The 25,437-nt window shown below is 47.6% G+C and overlaps 1 protein-coding gene across 1 annotated transcript in view; it reads right to left on the reverse strand.

The window, feature by feature from the left end:
* PRMT3 (protein arginine methyltransferase 3) overlaps positions 1 to 25,437 on the reverse strand; it is a 777,462-nt gene that overhangs the window by 658,366 nt on the left and 93,659 nt on the right. Inside the window, exon 6 of the mRNA XM_086959509.1 lies at positions 21,613 to 21,757. Coding sequence (XP_086815635.1) covers positions 21,613 to 21,757 — 145 coding nt within the window. The remainder of the gene's footprint in view (positions 1 to 21,612; positions 21,758 to 25,437) is intronic.

Here is a 25,437-nt window from a genome sequence, read left to right on the forward strand (position 1 = left end):
TGTGTGAGGGGCACATATAATATAGTGTTTCCGGGGTCCCGCACATGGGCGGGAATATTCTAATGCTTATGACTATTGATGAGGATCCCCTGGAAGAGAAGTTGGAGCCCGCTACGCCCCCGCCAGTGGCGTAGCAAAGGGGGAGGGGAGGTGGGGGCAAGAGTTTTGGGGGCGGCGGCCTCGACCTGCTCTTACCTACCGTCTCGAGGGAGGCAATGCCCCTCCGCCCCCCTCCCCTCGACTTGTATATTGCGGCCGGCGTGGGTTCTCGACAGGAAATGATCTACTGGAATTATGCGGCAAGGGAGGACCAAATTATGTGACGGGTTTACTAGATTATGTAGCAAGAAAACGCAAAGTTTGCGGCATAAAGCAACAGATTTTGTGATAGCAGTTCGATATTTTGTCATGTGTAACACGTTAACATTGTAAGGACAAAGGTTTCACCTTACTAGAAAGAGTTTAATTAAAAAAGTACATCAATATGCACTGAAAAGTGAACAGTCAATCTTGCAACAGCCCTTCCGCTGCACAGCAGCACACGTTGCAGTATTTTTAGTAATTTTTGACCTGTTTGATCTATAAACTTCTTTTGCTACAATCTACAAATGATGCGGAAGATGATGGATTATGTGGTAAATACATAATTATGCGAAAACGTAGTAGCATCACATAATTTCAGTGGCGCCGACTATATAGTTCCAGCAAGTGGCATCTAAAACACCCCCTTCCCCATCCTGGACTCCGACATTTCTCTCAGCATTACACTCGCAAACCCATCTTGCTGGCCCCGCTGTGCCAGCCCAGATTCTCTCTTCTCTTTGTATATGTGCGACACCAAGTTCACCCTGGCACACTGTACTCTACCCCTGTTACTCCCCAGCACTGTACTGCATTATAGCTAGGTCTGTGCCGCAATATATCACCTGCCCAGAGAACAAAACGGGATGCTAAGTTCACGGAGAGAGGCACTGCTGGTCTTAAAAGGTTTTTATTCAGGAGAAAAAATCCGGAAAACCTGTGTTTTGAGTGGAAATGTTTGTCAGGGATTTTTTTCTTTTGCAAAAAAGACAATACATCCACAAAAACGTTTTGGGGTGATTTGTGTTCACAGGCAAAGTTTTGTAAAGCGGGACAACTTAAAGAGCTTTGCCAACTGAGCAAAACGCCACAGAGTACATTTAAACTTCACACAGCCTTGATGAAAACAGTCCGGAAGGCGGCCCTGCGACATCTGCAGGTTCACAGATTCCGATTGGACACTGGCTGGCCACAGCTGCAGGTTCAACGTATCAAGATTGGACACTGGCTGGCCACAGCTGCAGGTTCAACGTATCAAGATTGGACACTGGCTGGCCACAGCTGCAGGTTCAACGTATCAAGATTGGACACTGGCTGGCCACATCTGCAAGTTCAATGTATCCAGATTGGACACTGGCTTGCTACATCTCCAGGTACAAAGTCTCAAGGTTGGACACATCTGCAGGTTCAATGTCTCAAGGTTGGACACTGGCTAGCTACATCTGCAGGTTCAAAGATTCCAGATTGGACACTGGCTGGCCTCACCTGCAGTGTCAAGGTCTCCAGATTGGACACTGGCTGGCCACAACTGCAGGTTCTAGGTCTCAAGATTGGACACTGGATGGTCACAACTGCAAGTTCTAGGTCTCAAGATTGGACACTGGATGGCCACAACTGCAGGTTCTAGGTCTCCAGATTGGACACTGGCTAACTACATATGCAGGTTCAAGAATTCAAGAGTCATGGAGTAGAAACAGTGACCGGTTGCAGCACGAGGGATGAGGTGGAGCCCAGATTTATGGCATCACTTGTTTAGCCAGGAGGGCATTGGTAAAGGCAAACATGCACAATGCACTTGAGCAGCTGGCATTTTTTTGCTTTGTCCCATGAAGCTTTCCCCATCTTTTTTTTTTTTTCTAATAGCTTACCGGGTCACAAATACCAACACCCCCACCATCTTCCCCACGTATCGCAGCCTGGTGGCTCAGTGTCACCCCTTGAGTGAGCCCTGAGGGAGGAGACGTCAGTTAGTCCCCCCACAGCCTCATTAGCAGTATTTGTGAATATTGTACACTGTTTAGCCAGTGGGCTTGGCCGCAGCAATACTGTTATCACACCTGCACTGTTGTTCACTACCCCACCTCAGAGTACCACTCTCTTTGTGAAACCACTGGCTCACTGTATTGTGTAGGATTGTGCTTTGCATACTTTTCATTTGCTCTGATTGCGTTTAAACTCAAAATGTATTAAATGTTATTATTACAGTACATGAGTGATTATTGCAAGTGTCATGAACGAACAAACCTTGGATGGACATTCATGCTTTATTACTGTGAGTGGGGTTGTATTGTATCTAGATTCATCCACATATCCCCGTTTGCCTCAGCTTTGAAGTTGAGGTTCCGTGAATTCTGAACCTGGGTCATAAAGGTTTAGGTTCCGTTACGATTTTGGTAACAACAAACCGTAAATAGTGAGCTCAGCAAGCATGAGTGTTTTCGTCATGTTACACCGATGGATTCATTGTGTATTTGACGATTTCGTTCTGAACCATGGGTTCCATTTTGTGCATGGCAGCCATTTTGTAGTTGCCCTCACATAGGCTGATGACTTTAGCTGACTGCTGGATGACCTGAGTGAACTGACCCTGTTGCCTGAAGCTGACCTTGTTAGACCAGTTTCTTGCCCAGTAGCTGATCAAGATTAGGATCAAAGAGCAGGACATTGTTGAGTTTATTGTACATGCACACACCCCTTTATCTTGCTCCTATCTGTTTCTGTTCCTTCTTTATGGTCTATTTATGATGTGGGCTGCGGGCCCTTTTATTGTGGGTTTTGTCCAGCTTGTCTAAAGAAGAATGTTTATCTTGGGTTTGTTTGATGATTAATTATGGGCTGGACAACTGAAATGTGGGTTTGTCATCATACAATGCTTTGGTCGTGTATACACGGGATTGGTCAAACTGTAAATAAGGAATGTTGGGGTTTTTGCATGCTTGCAAAAGCTAGGACTGCCCCTTACTTTTGTGCTGAGTCATGTAACCCTAACACATATAAAAGGCCTCTGTCCTCTGTATTCCTCAGACTACCTCATTCAGTTACTACGGTTTCTGTGTGACGTGGCCTCATTTATTAAAATTTAATAAAGATGTTTTTTCATATTTCAGCTTCTGTGTCAAGTTCTTTATTGATATTAGGAAGACCCCTGAAAATGGAGATTTTGAATTTCCTCAAAGTGCCCGCTCACACCCACCAAGCGTCAAAGATGCTCAAGTGACCCTCACTTTCTTTGCTGAGAATTTTGCGAACTGAGGAACAGGAATCATAAACCTTTACAGATTTATAGAGCTCAGTGGCTTGTGTACGCAACCACTACTGGTAGCCAAGCCAGACAGCAGGTAATCCATTGAATTGTTTGGTAAGAAACCCATTCTTGCTAACTCCCAGCATATAGTACAATGAAAACCGGAGGGAATAAGACCACACACTGGATTTCTGCTGAAACAGAGCAAGGAAATACCTAAAACCCCTAAAATGCCTCATGCTGTGATAGCCATGTACAGGCATTTGTTGTTTTAGGGGTGAGATCCACACATTACCTACGCTGGTGAACCGGCAGAGTACCACACCCCAGCATCTCCCAAAGATGAAGATGCAGCTGGAGCCAGCTGGGGGTATCAAGTTACCAACATCCACCCTCATAAGTCCTCAGGAGGACTGCCATCTCTTGCAGGTAGTCCCACAAAATAAGAATAACTCTGGTGTGATGTGCAGCAAGCCAACAGCGTTCTATGTAATATTGTTCTTCTTATGTAGCATTTCGCATTTTATCCAACTTAATGATTTACCATTTACTACCCTAGAAAGAATGGGAGCCAGAGTTTGCCTGGCCAGAATTCGAACATCTGGCCTGCAGGTCACAGCAGATGTCAGTAGCGGGGGTATAACTCAAAGAGACCCTTCTAAACGAACGTTCTTTCCCATCGAAGCAGAGTGGGGGGAAACAGCTGGATGCATCAGGCTTTGAGGGATCTAGGTGTTATGTTATTTGGCTTTTGTAACGCGCACGGCTACTCAAGGGTGTCCCGGCGCGGCATCCAACAAGCAACATTCAACTGAGCAAGGTGCAGCTTAAATAAACAGCAGAGTCTTCAAATGCTTCTTAAACAACCTGAGATCTTGAGTGTTCCGAAGTTCGAAAGGGAGGGCATTGTAGGCTACAGCGGCCTTAAAAGAAAGAGAGCTGCCCCCCCCTGTGCGAGAGAAATGAAAGCGGGGAACCACAAGTAAGCGTTGTGCTGCAGAGCGCAGTTGTCTCTTAGGCTCATAAACGCAAAAACGCCTTCTAAGATATGGTGGCCCCGTTCCATGCAGCGCTCCATGCGCAAGAGTAAGGGCTATAAACAGGACCCGACTGGTCACAGGAAGCCAGTGAAGGTCCCTCAGATGTTATTTCCAGGGCTCGAGTCGGGGTACCACGCGGGTGGACGGCGTCCCCCCACTTATTTTACCGGGTGGATGCCGTCCCCCCTGCCAAACAGCTGAACTCCACTCTCTGTCCTCTCTGGGACTAGATCCGAGCTCACAGCACGCTGCTCACGCACTGGCTTTTTAGATGCAATCGCATTTAAGGGGTGAGCGAGGGGAGGCAATAAGCCCGATGGTGCAAGCCACCTTTCGTGACGTCACTTCCTGTTGTGACGTCACTTCCGGTGACAGCGTCCCCCCGCTTCTTTTTTTTAGGACTTGTGCCCTGGTTATTTCATACTAGATCTTCGGGAAATGCCAAGCAGAACTCTAGCCGCCGCATTTTGTATTGTTTGTAGTTTTTTTTATTGGTAGCCCGGCAAGCCAATGTAAAGTGCATTGGCATAATCTATGCGTGATAGAATAAGGGCTCGTGTCATCATCTTTTTTGCGGATCTAGGCAGGAGAGGCAAAAACGTTCTGAGAGATTTCAATATGACAAGCACATACCTCTCTTAATCTGAGGGGAGAACTAGTTTAACTAGTTACCTATTCCACATAAGAGGCTGGAGAACACTTTAAAAATATGTTTAATCTGTAAAACTGTGGTTGTTTTTGAAACAATAGCCTGCCTTTGGTGGAAAGCCCGCATTACAAACACATTAAAATAAAGAAACAACGCACCCAGGGCTTTAAGTGGGCCGGGTCTCCAGGGGTCTGAGCACCGGCAGTTTTTAAAAGGGGGCCTCGAAACGGGTCTCTATCGGGCTCTGTTTTGAGCCCTGGCACAGGCGGTACGTTTTTTTCCGGACTGCAGTGATAGCAGTTTGCTGTCACTCCAGTCCGAAACAAGCATTGGAAATGCAATAGGTCTCGCAGCATTAGAGTTAGTGCTTTTAGAATTGTTTATGGGTTTTTTTGTAAATCTTTAGCATTTTTGTTTCCTGTAGCCAATGCTAAAGAATTAAAAAAAAAAGCCATAAACATTTCTAAAAGCTCTAACTCAAATGCTCCGAGACCTATTGCACTGTGTGAGGGTGAGGGGTTGAGGGTGAGTGAGGGTGAGTGAGGGTGAGGGTGAGTGAGGGTGAGTGAGGGGTTGAGGGTGAGTGAGGGTGAGGGGTTGAGGGTGAGTGAGAGTGAGGGTGAGTGAGGGTGAGTGAGAGTGAGTGAGGGTGAGTGAGAGTGAGGGTGAGTGAGGGTGAGAGTGAGTGAGGGTGAGGGTGAGTGAGGGTGAGTGAGGGTGAGTGAGGGTGAGTGAGGGTGAAGGTGAGTGAGGGTGAGGGTGAGTGAGGGTGAGTGAGGGGTTGATGTTGAGGGTGAGTGAGGGTGAGTGAGGGGTTGAGGGTGAGTGAGGGTGAGGGTGAGTTAGGGTGAGGGGTTGAGGGTGAGTGAGGGTGAGGGGTTGGGGGTGAGTGAGGATGAGTGAGAGTGAGGGTGAGTGAGGGGTTGAGGGTGAGTGAGGGTGAGTGAGGGTGAGTGAGGGTGAGTGAGGGTGAGTGAGGGTGAGTGAGAGTGAGTGAGAGTGAGGGGTTGAGGGTGAGTGAGGGTGAGGGGTTGAGGGTGAGGGGTTGAGGGTGAGTGAGGGTGAGGGGTTGAGGGTGAGTGAGGGTGAGGGGTTGAGGGTGAGTGAGGGTGAGGGGGAGTGAGGAGTGAGGGTGAGTGAGGGGTTGAGGGTGAGGGGTTGAGGGTGAGTGAGGGTGAGGGTGAGGGGTTGAGGGTGAGTGAGGAGTTGAGGGTGAGGGTGAGGGTGAGTGAGGGTGAGGGTGAGTGAGGGTGAGTGAGGGTGAGGGTGAGTGAGGGTGAGGGTGAGTGAGGGTGAGGGTGAGTGAGGGTGAGTGAGTGTGAGGGTGAGTGAGGGTGAGTGAGGGAGTGAGGGTGAGTGAGGGGTTGAGGGGTTGAGGGAGGGTGAGTGAAAATAAGAGTAAAATCAGAGCGAGGTATTTATCAGCCATGACTTATTTATGAAGCCTCGTTTTCGTGTGGAGTTAAACATAGCTGTTCTGCACAGCCGTGTCAGGCACTGCCTTAGAAAGTGCGTCACATGACAACGGTCAGAGGAGATTATTTCGTTTTATTCTTTTATGGTGTCTACTGAGAATGTAACACTCTTCTGAGCTGCTGGAGCAGTACCATCACCAGAACAGCGAATTCACATGGGGAATAGATTTATGCAACAAACGGGAGGCCTGGGACAAACGTTACAACAGGTTTCCTGAAGCAGATGCACCACAGAACAGCTTAAAGGCTGAGCCTCAGGCGGTTTTGCAGCAGGCAAGGAAAGCGCATCTGAGCCCAGTTTGGATTCGGAGGAGAGGGTTGGTTGAGAAAGCACACTTAAAAGGCAGCACGCATCTTAAGGTAACCTGACCCAGGAGGGGGGAGGAGGGAGGAGAAATGCGTCTCGGCCGGAGCAGGGGGCGGAGCAGGGAGAGCGGGCTTTGAAGCTAAAACATGTCAGCCATGATTAGTTTCCCCCTACTTGACAGCAACATTAGAATAACGCACCGGCCGTTTATCGTGCCTCACCCAAATCATGAAAATAAGAGTAAAATCAGAGCGAGGTATTTATCAGCCATGACTTATTTATGAAGCCTCGTTTTCGTGTGGAGTTAAACATAGCTGTTCTGCACAGCCGTGTCAGGCACTGCCTTAGAAAGTGCGTCACATGACAACGGTCAGAGGAGATTATTTCGTTTTATTCTTTTATGGTGTCTACTGAGAATGTAACACTCTTCTGAGCTGCTGGAGCAGTACCATCACCAGAACAGCGAATTCACATGGGGAATAGATTTATGCAACAAACGGGAGGCCTGGGACAAACGTTACAACAGGTTTCCTGAAGCAGATGCACCACAGAACAGCTTAAAGGCTGAGCCTCAGGCGGTTTTGCAGCAGGCAAGGAAAGCGCATCTGAGCCCAGTTTGGATTCGGAGGAGAGGGTTGGTTGAGAAAGCACACTTAAAAGGCAGCACGCATCTTAAGGTAACCTGACCCAGGAGGGGGGAGGAGGGAGGAGAAATGCGTCTCGGCCGGAGCAGGGGGCGGAGCAGGGAGAGCGGGCTTTGAAATGTAATTGACACGGCCGGCCGGTCGTGAAACTGAAAGCATGGCCGGCCGGCCGTGAAAGCCTTTGATGTGGCAGGGGGAAATGCGAGACGGCGGGGAGGGGGCGGAGCGGGTAAACAAAGACGGACGTGCACGCGCTTTTAAGCTCAATGCGCATGCGCATTGAGCTTAAAAGTCACGGGCACTGCAAGGAATCGCCACGATTCCTTGCAGTGTGGATAAAGAGTAGATAAGTCCCAATACTCTCGCCTTGCTCGATGCGCATGCGTATCGACAGGCGAGACCTAAAAAAGTGCCAGGGCGCAAAACAGCCCGATAGACGGCAAGCACATCGATGTGCGCTGCCCACACTGCTCACTTCTCACTAGCAGAGAAGTAAAGGCATGACGTCATGCCAGGTGAGGGTTGTTGGGGTTGGGGAAGGGAAATCCTTTTAAAGAGTCATTTTCTTTCTGGATTTCCCTTTTCTTTCTGAAACGCAAGAGCAGCAACATTGTGGTAGGTTCACCAGGGCTTTAATTGGAAGCATTTTCAATATTATATGTAACAAGCCATAGTTGCAGCTGATTTATCTTTTGCAACTAATAACAATTGACAAAGCCAATAGTCCTTACTTGTTGTAGGTACGATGTTACTTGTTGTATCACATACCTGGATGCAATGGCAGAAACAGCAAAATACAAGTCGGACAGCACACTATGTTAAACACAGATTTTTAGCATAAGTGTTTTAAAGCCACGCCCCTAATTACACTGCCACGCCCCTTTGAGAGACCCCCCCAGTTTTTTAATCCCACTTAAAGCCCTGAACGCACCCTCTTTCGAAGAGCAAAAGGGTTTCCACTCCCAGGAAGAATCTCCATAAATACATTAGGCTTTCTAAACCATGGAGAACATACACACTTGAAACGCTTAAAGGTCTGAAATAAATACGAGGCGCTCGGCTCAGTCACTGCAGACTCTTAAAAATAAGGCGGGTGGTGATTATTGGCGCCCCATGAACTACCAAATAACCTTCACGTTTTCAGCATTAGTAAGTTCAGTGGAAGGGGTTGGGGGGCTGGTGGACTGAAAGGAGTGCGCCACTGCAGCAAAAAGCCATCACGCGACGTTTCCTCGTCCAGAGAAAGCAACGTGTGATTTGTGGTCACACGGCCAGTCACCCGCGCAGAAGGGGTCAGTGCAATGAAGAATGCGCAGTGCAAGCTACCCGCGAGCACACCCTGCACTAAATCACTTACAGAACAGAAGAGAAGGAAGGCTGAGGCCACAACAAGGAGATACGCAAGAAGGAATACAATGGCCAACCTTTCAACTAACCGTCCTACACAGCTTTTGAAGAAAAGGCAGGGCACAAATACTAAAAAATGGAAGTGAGGTGACTAACCTAGTTAGGCAGTCTGCAAGTGGCATCATGGTGCAGCATCACATCACAGGAAGTTGCATCACAACCCATGACTTCACAGGAAGTGACCTCACAAGTTTAGCAGGTCTATTCAGAAGTACATCTGAGCACATTACGAGATTTATAAAAAGAGATATTGCGCTGGGGTTGTGCCAAAGAGTGACAAAACCCGATGGAAAATGTGGACCTACATCGATACATTTTTTTTAAACCTCTGCCACTAAGAAATTGGTAACAAGGAGAAACGTGGCAATAAATCTGTTCTGCTTACTTATTTGCAAAGTCTGTTCTTTAACATATCTTATTGTAGTCAAGGCACCTGCTGCTGCAGTGATCATTGTGTGCTCAGTAAATCTCAGGGGACAATAATAATGGTAAAATAACTCAGGATGTTAACGTATTTGCAGGTGAGATCTGTGGTTTGTCTAGTCCCAGTTTTGAATCAAACTAGCATAGAGGGTACCCACAAAGGGAACGGATGGCTTGGTATGCTTACTTATGCTCTAAAGCGATTTGGTGACCTACTGTAGACTTCAACGGCAACGCTAGCTGACTGAGTAGACCCAGTAGGACAGACTGCGAAACCAGGGATGCGCGCGTCAGCGGTAGAGTCTGTATCATCTAACAACTTCTTCCAAGACCATGGCAATTTGGGGAAATTGCAAAATAGGTGGACAAGCGTCCCAGGTTCTCCGCACGCCCAGCCAACACTCCTTACCCCGTTCCCAGCATAATTTCTGAATTAGAGCCAGAGGTAAATATCAATTTATCCCAATCTTAGTAGCAGTCTCTCTACTGGAGACGTTATGTGCTGTGTGTCCTGGTATGTATTTCAACAAAGTCATAGACCCTGTCGCAATGCGTAAAGGAGCGTTTGAAAAGTGTAGTTACGTTTCTGAATGAAATGTTTCATACATGTAGGTGTTCATGGCTCCTTCTCGTTACTCGACGCTTTGTTGTTATTTTGGTCTAGCTCATTTGGACGTAGAGGCTGAAGATGTGCAGCTCTGAATGAGGGCATTGTAGGGAAGAGGACTTTTTATGGATCTTGGGCATGAATAAGGTCACAGCAGTTCCCAACCAGTATTGAGGGTTGATTCTTAGACACTGCACCTCTTATTGCCTTGACAATCGTAGACCGTTATTCAATCATTATTGTTGCCTCAAGATTCAGTAGGCATAGACGTCTCTCTTGACAGTGCACTGGGCCACTGCAGCCAAGAACATACAAGCTGAAGTCTCCAATCATGGGCACTCTGTAAATAATTGTTTGGAAGGGGGTAAATAGGTTGAATAATTCTTCAGGAAAAATGCATGGTAGCTTCGCCTTGAGCAGATAGCAGTTACAGTCATTGATTTGTGCTGGGTGAAAGTACAATGTGATGTTCTGTTCTTGATATGGGCCGCTGCTCTAGTCTTGGAGTATGTTAGACCTGCCCTTGCAATCATTGCAAGTCCATCAGCTATTCTGTCCTTTTTGCTACCCAGAATGATCGGTCTGTGAGGTCAAGCGGGTGAAACCTATATTATAAACTTCTAGTCACATCAAGCGAGATTTAGTTGTTAAGATGATTTTCATTAGGTATGCCTTGATGGTTGCTGCAGATGGGCAGTCTCTGCAGACTGCTGTAGAACTCTACATGTTTTAGGGCCATTTGCTTTGCTCTTACCTGTTGCCACTCATTTCAGGACATGGTGGCATAACTAAACTGATTTGATGGAGGTCATATTTTCATCTGCCATTGTCGGATAGGATAGGCATGGACAGATTGGCGGTAGGAGTTGTCATGTTGATCACTTTATCCAGCTGGTGTTGCTGGAGCCATATTAGTGTAAGCTGGCTGATGTAGACGACTTTACATTATTTTAAGTGCCTGAAAGTTTCCGATAGGATGTTACATCTTCACCGAGAAGTGGGCTGGTGCCAAGGGCTGTCCTGAGAGCTAATACATGTCCAGAAGAAGGATCTCTCCTCTCCCTAGCAGGCGGCATATTGGTGGACGCCACATTCAGCGCATGGTGGAGTATTGGCACAGCCCAGACTGACCTGGTGTCTTCGCACTCACAGTCACTCACAAAGGTGGTCCACGAGTTGCTACAAGTGCCAAGCATCACGGTCGGTTGCAGAACAATTTAGTGCTAGGCAAAGAATGCCACACTTCAGTTTCATCTTCATGTGCCAATTGAAAATTATGAGTGAAAATTAAGTATTCTGTTCCATGGTTTCCATAAGTGATCTCTAGGCAACAGAACTGTTTTCCCAGTAATACAAAAGGCTAGTTATCAAAATATTTACTATTCACAATAACAGCTTAGGATCCCAAATGAAGTCTATGTCTGTAAAAGTAGGGGCTGCAGAGAGAGAAGAAAAACACCCATTTTAAGAGAGAACAGAAACTAGAAGTTTGGTTCGAAGTGGATGTCAAAACTACAGAGATCCAAATTTAAAAATAAGGGAGACAACTTATGGCAGATACATTTCCTTCAACAGTAACACTAGATTACTCCACATCAAAGAGGGCACAATATTCCAGTTTTCTATTGAATTCTACAACTTACTGCAAAGTAGAACTTTAGTTAAACAGAGGTGAACCAAGATTACAGTTTCTAGAAATCAATGGGTTGTGATGGCCCAGAACATGGAGTCCCCCCAATAGCATGGAGTTATCTGGTAGCCTGAACTGCAGATTGTGAGACTTTATTGCAAGAACAGAAAAGAGGTTTCCATGACTCAGCTGCACTGATCAACACTGAATTCAACAGCAGGGAGAGATGCCTTGATGTTGTGGGTTTCAACAAGGCCCATGCACGAAAACTTACATTTTATAAGTTCACGTTGAAACTTGCCATCTTTTCTTAAGTGTGACTTTTGACATACTTTGCACGTACACCAGAGCATACTCAGTAAGTGTTCTACTTGCAACGCACATTTCTTCATAATGATTTTATCACTACACTGTACATTATGGTCAAGGATGAAGTACACCGAGCACGCTGCTCTTGTATGTGGTTGTCCGTTTGGAGACAGCTCTGAATCAGAAATACAAACAATAACATAGCACAGGATCTCGGTCACAGTGCGAACAGAGACAGCTTTATTATATAAACTGCTTCTGAAACTTAAGTGGTCAGAGGAGCACTTCCATGGATTATCCTGGATGTTCGCCTGTAACTAATTGCCGGCCCTGCTGACTTCCATCACTATCCTGAAAAGGACAGCGGCCTGTTCTACACCAGACTGACTTCTGGAAACATCACACATACAGGTAAATGGGGAGTTAAGCTGCTTCTAGTGATCTGGCCGAATGCACTTCTTACTACGCTCTCTAGAATAGAGTCAGTGCTAAACAGAGTCACCATCATGATATATATTCATATATTCACTGCAACATTATATTGGTTGAATTCTTCATCATCTTCACCGTTCTAGTAATGCTGGTAACCATGCTCTGTTTACTTCTACTGATAATTGCAGCTCATGTATTTTACAGAAGAATCCAATTGCTTCAACAAATGTTTGAAATTCCAATTGGCGTATTTCTTGTCTCTCTCTTTGGGCATGCCTAGGGTAACCACAAAAGGATAGCTCAGTTTCCACGATTTACTTGCGGGAGTAAGAGTGCTCATGTTCTATGGTTCCAGAAACCATCCGGTACCCTGTCAGGTTTAGGGGTTCAGATGAGGCACTGTCAGCTAGCCAGGGATCAGGCCTACATATTCTGATGCTACGTGTGAACTCAATCCCCATACTTTGATGCATATGTTGTCCAAATGCAGAGTATTACATGATTAGTAGGAACCGTACGAACTTGGTAATGTTCCAGAGAGTGCTGTTTTCAAACAATCTAAGAGGTTCACATGAGTCCAACTCCGTTTTTGTTGTTTTCTGTAAGATCCAAAGCCTCCCATAGTAAAAGTCTTGCTTTAACCATCTGAATAATACATTTTAGTTGGCTGTGAAAACAATGGTCTTCTGCTTTAGGGCTTGGAGAGAAGCAGGATTGAAATATGTTTGTTTAAAAATGCATCTTTCATCAGACTACAAGTTAGGGTGGAAGCGACTTAGAAAACTCCAATGACCAGAGGGTTACACCTTTCACAAACCCCTGTCTGCACACCCCCTGTGACAAAAGGAGTTACTGGGATGAATAGTCCTCTGCAAAGGTTTTAAAGAGATGTGCTGATACTTGAGCAGGGTTGGCGCCCATTGTCTGGATGTGCAGGACCTCCATCATGGAGGACTTCCAGTTCTATCGCTCTCAATCCACTGGTCACAAACACTAAATTATTGCAGGAACTTTGCACAAGCATCTTGCAGCAATTCAGTTCAAAACATGATGATCTCAATAGACCACTCACTTATATTGCAATATTCCGTTCCCGCTTGCCAAGGATTGTTTGTCCTGTTCATTTGCCTTATTAACATCTCATGTGCTTTAGTGTATGTCTCTTTATACATTCATCCAGGAAGGACCTTTTTGTCTATACCCTTCAGACGGCAATCCCTACTGACCTAACAGTGCAAAAGGTCAGTTCATTCACCCATAAAATCTATGCTTTACTAAGGTCATGTCTGTACATTTGTGAAGGGTAGCTATACACGTATGTAGGAATATTCGAGCAGGATGTGTGTGGGTGTATCTAAAATGCATACTACTCAAGTTATCCGTGGCCATACAAATGGCTTCTGATTTATACAAATGCTGACAGTGTCTCTGCTATCCGGGTAGCCTTTATTTTCCATTCTCTACTACAACCAGAGCAGTTGTCCTGGTCGGAGAGGCGCTGGCCCAGCTTTCATAATGACCACAGTGGCTCTGCTATGAGATACCAACCCGTGACCACGCCCTGCTCGTATCAGCATATCTTATTAATCCAGGCATTGGCAGGAGTAGCCGGCAACATGTTCTACATGTATCTATTCAAATGATCACAGAAGAAGCAACAGTTCATCATGACCCATTTACACTACCATGAAGCAGTGGTCATGGTCAACCCCTGCCTCCCAATTACCCACCTAAAATTTGAGCACGGCCCTAGATTCGAAAGGTGCTGTCCCTGCCAGGCGACAGCCGTGGTTGCTGCTTTGGACTCTGTCGGGATTACTACTGCTGTGGAAGGTTTGATCTTTGCAGTGCTACTGTGAGTAGAGCTCTGTGCTGCGGTGGTCTGTGCTGTTGGGGCTTCAGTTGCCCTGTAGAAGTGGCAGCGGCGGTCATTGCTGTCATCAAAGCCGTGTGAAGCTGTGCTTCTCCCTGTCATGGAGTCGTTGTATTAGCTATTCTAGTCCATCATGGGTTCACAGCTAGATAGAACTTGTCATTGTTGCTGTGCTTGCTGCTATGGTTGCTATTGTTGTTGTAACTATAATCGTGGCTGTTACTGTATCTGTTATGGCACAGATTGTTTAGATCCTGATGTTGCTGCTGTTGCTTCCATGGTGACAGCTGTGGTTAATGGTTTTGTTCCCGCAGTAGTTTCATTGCTGTAGATGCTGCATTGGCTTCCCCAGTTGTCCTAGCTGGTTTTAAAGCTGTATTTACTGCTGTGTCTAGGTTGATGTGGCTGTTTCCACGCTGCTGTGTTGATAGTTGTGGTCACTGCAGCAGTTACCTCAAAGGACACGTCCACTGCAGCAGCTATGGTCACTACCACTGGGGCAGCTGTGGTTACGCCTGTGAAGATACTCGTTTTGTGGTTCGCCCTTTCACCGTGGCAGCGAAGCACGGTTTTGGTTTCTCCTGTGGATGCATCTGTGTTTGCCACTGCTGTGACATCTACTGTGGTCCCGGCTGTGAGTGCAGATGTGGAAGCTGCGGTGGACCCTTCTGTGGTTTACAGTGAAGGTTGCTGCTACGTCCCTGCCATAGTGGCAGTTGTAGTCAAGGTTCTAGTAGCTTCAGTGCTGGCAGCTGTTGTGGTCTCTGCAGGGGTGAAGGTGGTTGTCACTGCAGATGTTCCTACCTTGGCAGCAGCTGCAGTCTATGGTTACAGGTGTTTGCTTCATTTATCCCTGCCATGGTGGCCGCTATGGTTGAAGATGTCACTGCTACGGTCTTTGACGTGCTTGCAGATATTGCTGCAGCTGTTGTTGCTACTGTGGTGGCTGCGATTGCATCTGTAGGGGGTCCTTGCTGTTGTTGTGGTAGAAGCCATTTCCACTGCTGTGTGGTATTCGGGGTGGTTAAGTAGCAGCTCTGGTCCCTTCTGTGGTGGAAGCTTTGGTTGCAGCGGTGGATCCAATCACCAGCGCTGTTGTTGTTCCAATCAACGTGTGAACTGTTTGTACTGCTGCGGCCTCCCCTTGCTGGGAGCTGTGGTTCATACTATACTCACTGCTCTGCTCCTCCCAATGATGGCAGTCCAGCTGGGAGCTGTTGTTGCTACAGGGATAGGCAGACCAAAGAGTGCAGTTTTAAAAGCCATTAAAAAAAAGAGATTGTTTATCTAGGGAACTGTTCATACTGCTCCACACCGTTCAAACTGACAAGGCCAAACACACTGCTTACAGTGAAAGGTCTCGAGGGGACACAGCCTTCGCAGATACTTTTAGGAGCAATAAAAGATTGGAGGACATTAGCAGGAGCATCCTCTGACACAGAACAGTGGGGGGTGATACTGGCGGAGGCAGGGTTACAGGAACCAGTCTATGACAGGGAATGGACATATAAAGGGGTTAACCTCACTCATGCACTCCCAGCATACATGCAAGCGGCGAGAGTTTGCACCTGTGCCAAGGGCAGCGCATTGCTTGTGTGACTGTGAACACTGCCCTGTCTGTGCAGGCGCACCGTGTTAAGGGGGTACATGTAGGAAGAAATCCAGACATCGCCCCCAATGTTTAATGCAGGCCTAGGAATGCAGAATCCACAGGAAACGATTTAGACATCCTTGAAAGGTGGGTGCTCGGCATCTGAACCACTGTCGATGAAGGTAGCAGGCTGCCCCTTTTGCAGTAGTCCTACTGGTTACCGATTTAGCCCGGTCTTCCTGCGGCTTTTGACGGCTGGGACGGCGGCAGTAAATAGCTACCCTAAACCCAAGTGAAGGGCAGTGGCATAAAAGGAAAGCAATTTCTTTGGACAGTGCAGGCTGCCCGGGACGGAAAGCAGCCCTTACAGCAAACCAGTGGTTGCTTCAATGTGTGATCATCCATGGAGAGCCCGTGACTAGAGAGACGACTAGCACGGTCTGACCCGTGATAGATCTGTGACTGACTAGCGCCAGGCCTTAGAATCAGTCCGAGGCACGAGTGCTGTGCAGTGAGCCCCGGGGCATCCGGCAGCAGAAGGCACATCTGTACTGCGACAGAAAGCGGGCCCTTCCCTCTGCAGCACAGCCGAGGAGACGAGCCGCCCTGCTCCCACCTGGAAGCCAGCTCGAAGACCATGCACACCCCATAAACAATGGCCTCAGAGCACGCGGCTCGAAGTCCGTAAATAAAAAGGTTCGACTTTCTAAAGGCATGGCATGTTTTAGATTACCTAGATCACAGTGTTTCTCCCACGTGACCATTATTGGGCAATTTTGCAACATTGCACGGACCAAGCCGTGGTTTCAGTCCAAGAGAGAACAAGTCTCCGAGCCCCTCTGCGGCTGCTCTCTTCCCACTCCAGCACCTACATCACGGGTACTCGGAAAGATTTTCCCAGCGGCCACAAAGTGTGGTCTGTGCTGTGACCGAGGGACGCGCTGTGGGAGTAGGGGGTCCTGAGTAAGTCAGGGGTTGTGCAAGGAGGCCCATTTTTTGGTAAATAAATGGGCAAGCAATTACTTACAGGTTAACTATAGTTAAACGGTGCAGGGCACCACAGTATTACTTCTTTTAACTTGCAAATAAATGCTTGCCTGTTTATTTAACACTTTTTCTGAATGTTAGTGCTGTGCTCAGCGGAATGGGCAGTTCGTGCTATTATTCACCAGGGGCCGCATCGCATGTAAAGGTCAAAAGGGCCACAAGCGGCCCCCGGGCCGTACTTTGAGTATCACTGACCCGCATCGAAGAAAGACATAAACCATGCGCGCCTGGCGACATCCCGGGTGACATTGCAAAGGCTTGTCGGCCTGCGAAACAATTTATGAAATCATGTTTATCGAATTGTTTAAATACAACAGTACCCGAATTCGTACCCCCACCCCCCAAAAAAGACCATGATGTGTTAAGTAGTTTATTTATCGTTTTGAAAATGTTTCCGAAGTGGACCTTTTTGGTTTATTTTAGCATGAGGTATTTTGCGGCACATTTTATTCGAGTGGTACCAGTGTGCCGCAGCTTGGAACCGTAGACACTTCATCACACCCACCAACATGTTAAATTAAAACCACCCGCGGCCGCGAACCCTTCTGCGCGCCCCCTGCTCTGATAGTCAGGGACACTCTCAGTCCGGACAAAGACGCGACTTGATGTGCCTCCCGCTACCGGTGGTACATTTATGTGACGTCCCTACCGGCAAAAAGGTCGTAGGATTTCACCTCCTGTAATGTCATCAATTTGCGAATTCCTATTTGCAAATCTGAAAAACTCTACCTTTTGTTGGCCACCGAATATCGGCAAGTATGCTGAACGCAAAATGAGAAACAAATATTTATTTATATTGTATTTATTTAATTACCGGGACCAATGCGTCGCATTTGTTAAGAACGAAGGTAAACCCAAGAGTTCATTTTGTGGTTTTAAAATTATAACTTTCCGAAAATGGAAAGGGGATTATGAATAACCACGGTAAAACGAGCGCGTCCCAATATATTCCTGGAGTACGGGAGAGAGTGTAGTATTTACCCCGATCTAGCGAAGAGCGAGGGAGAAAAGAGGATGGGTTGGAATAAAACGGGTTCATTCGCCCTCAATCAAGAGAACAGTCAGCTGGAGAGCACTCGACCCTGTCCCCACCAATCACGCCGCCGCGGCGCTGAGCCCGGCGCAATCAATTAAAAGCCCGCGCTTTCTGTCAGGCGGCCGCGCTCGGCTGCGCCTCTGAGCCCAGACGTTTCTGCTTCCTGTTCATCAATTCTTCACCCTGCTGCACTGATATCTGGGGGATAAGTACATTTATCTCGCGGGGTTTTTCAGGACTCCGACGTGCCCGCTACTGTATTCATCACCTAGGCGCAAATACGCACAGCAGCCGCGTGGTCGGCACCACTATCCCAGCGCTTTGGAAGCGTTTGATAGTGACCTCACGGCCCACAGCGAGCAAAAATAGGAGTAAAATACACACAACTTACACGCAAGTGACTTTCCCTTGAAGTATATGCCCAGAAACCTCCCACAAGCAACATTTGGGGAAAGCACATATAATGACAGAACACCATGTATCCTACCTGTGCAAAAATTGGTTGCACAACAAGTTCGACCCTTTATGTGCGCAAGATATTGTGTTTGCCCCTTATTTTTTTGCACAACTGCAGCTGCATTTCTGTGATATATACTCCTTATCATAGGTTTGAGTACATCATGGCTTCTGATGACTAGTGCATATGTGCAATGTACATTCCAATTGGTTTTCCATCAGGTAGCATACATGTTCTTTAGGGTGTTCCTGACTGAGAATTTTGTACTCATTTACAAGCGGGTATAAAAGATGCGGCATTCTACAGTGAACTGGCACATTTTACAGCACAGAAGCATCCCAGATATGCGCCTTGAATGTTATTATTTATTACATACGTTTCTAAAGCACAGAGGGTGTATCGGTCCAGGGGGACACGGGCAGGCAAATCAAGGAAGAGCTAACTGGCAGAGAATACGATTTCAAACTTTTTTTCAAAACATGAGATGAATGGGAGTGGAAGGAGGCAGAGGGGAAGAGTAATCAATTTTGTGGCATCTCTAACCCCCAAGATGAATGTAGGCCCCTCCCAGGGGGGCCGCTCCCAATCAGAAGACTTCTGAGTTTAAGGTATCAGTGGAATGTCAGTTCAGCTCACCTGCAATTATGTAGAGGATGTCAGTCCAACAGATACAAATTAAAGACAACAAGTGCTAGGAAAGAGTCTCTATCTGAGACAGCTTCCTTGCAGATGGCACTGGGAAAGGTCATGGGGGACTGGGGCATGCTCATGCTGATTGGACCGTGGCACATCATGACTGGTCGAATTGGAAATGTGGTCTCACCTAGAGGGATAGACACACACCATGGATGAAAGGACAGGATGTCCCAGGGCTGGCTAGACTTGGACATGTCATGGCTGGTGAGGCGCAGCATGCCTTGGGTGATGGAATGAGTGTTCCGTATTACTACAGTGCACATCACGTGTGAATAAACTTGGGTAGGTCATTCTTGATGGACTAGGGCATGCTGGGAGGAAACGGTCCATCATGGCTTCCAGATCTGTGGCACTTCTTGGCTGATACCAATGGCCCAGTTAACGTTGAAAGGGATTGGCATTCATAGCTGATGGGCCTGGGTATGGCTATGGCCGGCTAATGTGGGTGCTCCTTGGCTCTTTTGATGGGGGTGCATGCTTCATGGCATGGCTGCAGCAGTGCAGTATGAATTGGCTGAGCAGATGTATACAGGTACCTCGTGGCTGGTAAGACCTGGAAATTATGGGTGATGGAACAGAGGCGTGTAATCAAAAACCAAAGGGGGATGAATCACACATCCTGCTCTTACCAGGGTCTAGGGTTCTTGTCGGTGAAGACCCTCGTTCACATTAAGCATACGGTGCGGTATATCTTAATTCTCCGCTCTGTTCTTTAGGTGAGTAGTATCATCATTGGGTCTTTTAACACTTGAGTGCTCGGGTCTCCCAGTGGTCTCCTTATCCTCCACCAGGAGGTAGACCGGCTCGTTTTGCGACAATTGTGTTAATTAAGTGCAAGGGTGTGTTGTGAAGAGTGAGGTAAAAATTGCCTCATGCCCTCAGTTAAATCTTTTATTTACCAAAGATGGGGCAAGGTTATAAAGGTGAATTGGTGGAGCTGTAGTGGAAGTGTCAATGTCCCACTGCGCCTGATAGTAGGTCTTAAAAGGTCATGTCGTAAAACCAGACGGAGTGGAGCACCGACATACACATCAAAGCAAAGAGATGGAGAGCTTTGGAGTACTGTTAAGGTATGGAGGTGTGGTGAGTACTTATGTACACTTCAGAATAGAAGTGCACAGAGTTCTGATGCACACTACAGAGTGAGAGCATGAAGGGATGTGGAGTACTGATGTGCGCCGCTATGAGACTTCAATGCGCTTTGGAGATGCTGGAGGTAGGCAAGTCACTTCTGTTCAAGGACTCCCTTATCACCTTACCACATGCATCTTTTTAACTCAACCAACACTACGCAGCCTTCTTCTATGGGTGTCCAAGGTAGATCCAGGAAGGTCAGAGTGCTCACATCTGATCCATTCAGATACAATGAATGTAGTGGAACTCATATACATAGTTGTCAGTTATCGTTCTAGTCTGACTCAGCTCTGGCTCTCTGGGCCCTACGATTGACTCAATTGTTTCAATACTCACTAGGTCTGATGGAGAAGAAATGTCTACGTTTCACTGCTTTACAATTTTCCGGCATTCTTTGCATTCTGGGATTTGTCTTTCCTATCCACCACATGAAACTTGAAAGCTTTATTACCTAAATGCTGGTATGACACTGTGAGGCAGTCTTGGATGTTAGCCCTGTATGTAGTAAGAATACAATAAAATAGAAGTGGTCATGTACGGACTAGTAGGTCATTCGTTTTGTCCAACCCAAGACCCCCTTCAGGAAAAGTGTAGGACATTTAATGCCATGATATGATACGGTCCTCACGAATTAACGCCCGCCTCTCAATTGTGTGAGCAAGCCTTGCCTATTATGAGTGATAGCTATGTGCACTTCATAGCAAACTCCTCTTAAATCTATCTATTTGTAGTCCAGAGTAGTGGCCCTCAAAAAAGGCGTTCGCCCTTAAAGAAAAGTTATTTGCCTTTGAAATCTTCAAAAAGGGTGTAGGGTCCTCCCTTGCGGGATCACTGGTCAATGAGGCCTTGACAGGGCACTGGTTAATGTATGTGGGACATAAGAAGGAGGTGTTCTCTGCACGGCTGTTCTCCGTTGGAATATGGCGCTGGACCACTACTGGCCTGTGGCGCAGTGTAGGATATGTCCTTCAAGTCTGACCCAGATACACCCCCCTGCCCTTAGTCTCACTCTAGACTGCAGGCTGAGGCGACCTAGGTCTAAAGTGTGTGTAAAAAGGCAGCAACGAGTGCAGTTCAGTCAGAGGTAGGTGGGGGGGGCACTTTCTGTTCTCCAAACCCATTCCTTCAGAGTCCAACCCTCAGTGTTTGTTCAGCTACTGATGGTCAAGGTCACTGCAGTGTGTGAGATGTTTCCCGCCATCTCTGGCCATAATTCGCGTACTGCGGCATAGGGTATGTGTGTGTGTGGGGGGGGAGAGACGTCACGAGCCCCCAGCCGCCTACTGCGGCTCCTGCTGCAGCGCACGTTCCTGCTGCAGTGCATTCCACAGACAGGCCACGCCTCCGCCCACCTCCGCCCTGTGAGCGCGCATCCTCCGCGCGGATCTGCAGTTTATCACTCTGACGCGCTGTGGCGCCTCCCGCCTCACTTATCTGGCACAGATGCGGTTAACAATGCAGGCGCACTGCAGCAATGCGGGGCGGGCACGCGCTCACTGACTCCCCCCCAACTCTTTACCAGCCGCTGACCTTTAGCATCTCCTCGTGGATCCCGTGGTGGCTGTAGGAGCAGAAGTAGGCGCCGTCCTCGTCTTCACGCAGGGCCGCCACCGCGCCTGCGGAGGACGCGCTGCTCCCGACATCTGCGTTCATCACAAAGTCCTGCGCAAAGTGTCTGTAATCAATTGGAAACATACCCTTGAGACAAAGTTAGTGAACTGTGAAAAGAGAATAAAGGAGGGAAGCAAGGGGGCGAGGGATGAGGCAGACAGAGGCGAGACTGCAGCAAAACCACTCTCCAGCAAAGAAGGCGGAGGCGCCCTCTGCTGGCGAGACACACGACACATAATGAGACAGGCCATGCACGTAATTATTGCGTTACAAACATAACAAAACAATAGACAACCTCTTTGACCACTTTGTTTATAGCGCTTAATAGGGATAATGTATTTTTTCAGAGCGCTACAATATACTATCACACAAGGGCATGCAGACACGACCAACGTCAGCAGGGTCGGATTGGGATCACAATTCGGCCCGGGCACTGACGAAAAAAGTGGCCCACATTCAAGAGGCGTGGCCCATATTTAAGGGGTGTGGCCCACATTCAAGGGGCGTGCCCTTTCATGAAACACCATTTGCACAGACAATGAATGAAAGTGGGAGGATACTATTCTTGCACACGACACAGGGCAAAGGTGCCAATGGCCTAAATGCTGAGCAACTAAAAAAAATAGCAAAGCCCCTTTCTGTCACAAAATTATTCCAGCCCTCCAGCACAGGAGCACCTGAAAAGCAGCGAAGCCCCTGCTATTACTGACCTACTCAGCCCTCCCCAGACCTTCAGCTCAGGAGCACATGAACAGAGGTAAGGCCCCTGCAATTAGTAAATTAATCAACCATCAAGGCCTTGGGAAAATGTCCTGGCAGGGGAGCACAAAACACAGCTTTCTGGGTCATCCAAGGTAGCCAGGTAGCCAGGGGGAGGCTGAGGTGAAGCTGGTGCATGGGAAGTGCCTTCCCAGTGTGTTCTGGCAGTTTGAGTGTTTACCATTTACTGTAGTATTACCCTTGTACCTGTGTATGGTACCCTTTTGTAACTTGCACAAGTCACTTTTCTCTTGTAACACACTGTTTGCTACCTCTCACTTTTGTTTGCTTTAGATACGTGCACAAGTGCCACCATTGCCTACGTAACGTTTGTTCTTGTGCTGGAGTGTCTGCCATTAATTGCAGTATTATACCTCTACTTGTACTTTGTATGCTTTTGTAACCTGCACACATATCTCTTTTTCCTCCTGTAATGTATCGTTTGCTCCTCTTGTATTTTGGTTGCTCACTATTGTCACTTTTGATTCATGTAACTTAACGTTTGCTTTTGTAATTTGTCCACTTATAATTTTCTCCTCATGTATTATTGCTGTTCCTAGTGTGAAGCGGTCTGACACCTTCGGGTAAAGTCCGCGCTATATAAAATCGCATAAATAAATAAATAAAACAAAAAAATTCCAAACCTCACCAGGCCCCCGCAGCAAGACCCATTCTTCCTCGCCCACTATGCCCTGAATGTGAAGGGCTGTGGGCGAGGTGCTAAGACTAACACCGTTTCTGGGCTGCATGGGCCCCAGGGGGGCCGAGGCGCAAAAGGCCTGAGAAACACCTGACCCCCAGGGAGGCCGATTATTGCAAACAATCACCCCTGCCCAGCCTCAGCTTGATTGCTTGGCAGGGTAGGGGTGAAGGAGAGCCCACAGATGACAATCGCTGTCTGGCCGCACAGCGAGGCTGCTTTCATTTTCTCAGTCTCTGTCTCGTGCCCTCCGTGGGACGGTTTTTTTCCCTCCCCTTTCCTAGTCCACTCTCTGTGGACTGGGACAGGGGAGAAAAAAAACCGGCCCACAGAGGGCACTGATGCACCGGCCCTTCGGCCCATTCCCGAATGCCCGCCTTGCCAATCCGCCCCTGAACGTCAGTACTCATTTGAGGGGGAATGGTACAAGTCCAGTTCCAGTTTTGCGATTTTACACCAAGCAATTTAGCCTGCAAAACACTAATCACTCTTAATGGCCAAGTCACTGTCTTGTATGTCCAAATTACAGAATGTCTGATCAGTGCGGTGTGCGAGGGGAAGGGAGCAGCGCGGGGTCACAGAATGGGCGGGGAGGGGGCGTGGCATACTGTCTAACCTGGGTTTCTGTGGGTGAGCAGCAGGGTCCGGGAGATGCGCACAGGGTTTAAAGTGGGAATAGATATATACATATATATTTCAGATGTATATAGCGCGAACTCGACTCGAAGGTATTGGAGCGCTATACAGGAGCACTCGCTCTTTGCACAGTTCAGTTACACAAGGACACATTAGTTCTTGGTAGGCACGGGGAGAATAAATGATTCACCCAGAATCACGGGATGTTGAGCCGACGCAGAGACTAGAACCTGGTTCCCCAGCGCCAAAGTCGCCCGCTCTGGTCGTTACGCCACACCATGGACACGTGGACATCCCTGAATGTGCCTACCACGGTATATTGCTAGCCACTGGTTAATATTGCCGTTATTATCATATTGTCTGCATCCATGGCATGATGAAGCAGAGGCTTGGCATCATGTTGGCTCTGGTACAATGGCGGCAATCACGCCCATTCAGTGGGCAGCTGTCCAGTATATGCTGGCCACACCTGATATAATTAGGCTGGGGTACACTCCCGGCATCCTTCGCACGAGGGTGGACACTCCAAATATAACACTGACCCTGACATGATGGCGGTCATTCTTTACAAACTGTGTTCAGCCATGCCATGGCACTAGTATAATGGAGGTAATGATTGGCAGATTTGGGCATCCATTATACCAGACAGTGATACATGACCGTGCAATGCGGAACATGTCCATGTGTGGTATACATTAGTGCCTCATGGAAACGGCAACTTGATGTTTAGACACAAAATGTGTATTTACTACCATGAGACTCTAGTATTTCTGCAGACAGGGTCCGCATAAGTCCCGTCCGCTGTACTCTGTACCTTGCCGATACTATGGCAGATACATCACCCGACACAATTTAAATAGAAGTACCATGTCCGACAAATCGAAAAATGAGGCTCAGAAGGTTTTATCTTGGAGAGGAAACTCTTGCGTTAGGAAATGTAGTTTTCGAAATTAGAATCGTCTTGAGCAACAGCAAAATGAGTGTTTTTCAATCTACTGAAAGGGGTACGTTTGATTACAGTGATTCCAAATAAATATTTTAAGGTAATATTAGGGTGCTAAACTGTACAGATGAGATTGGCCTCTAATGCTTGCGTAACCCGTATGCTGCCCGCACATCCAAGTCTCAATACCTTGACCTAAAGATGCAGCGTGCGCCGGAGCTGATGAAAGGTGACTGCGGGGAAGGGAAGGCCTCAGCCTTGGAGGCGGGAGCCTCAGCTTGCACCGCAGCCTTTGCTACACTCGTTCAGGCCCCTGCCCAGCGCCTCTACTCTGGGTTAAACCCCTCAAAGTGGCTTCTGATCATGCCTTCCACTTTGACAGCCAGGTCCACCGGGTCTGGTCATGCTGACCTCTTCTACACCTGCACAAGATCGTGCTGTTTATGCCGGAGCAGTGGGATGCATAAGTGATTGGGGTATGTATGCATGCTCTTGCTTCTCAGTCGTGACTCGTGACGCTGCTCTGCATTTACGGCTGCCAAAACCCAGATTCAAAAGCAGCGACGCGGTGGCGGCTGCTTTGTGGCCGTGGTACATGCGATCAGGGGTCAGAAACGGGGTGGGTGCTTACTGCACGCGCTCTCAATGAAGCAGTGCATTTACGTCAGAGTGCTCTTGCTGGTGAATCCGGCCTGGTATAAATATA

The sequence above is a fragment of the Lissotriton vulgaris genome, chromosome 2_2 (genome assembly GCF_964263255.1).
Source record: "Lissotriton vulgaris chromosome 2_2, aLisVul1.2, whole genome shotgun sequence".
In the NCBI taxonomy this organism is placed as follows: Eukaryota; Metazoa; Chordata; class Amphibia; order Caudata; family Salamandridae; genus Lissotriton; species Lissotriton vulgaris.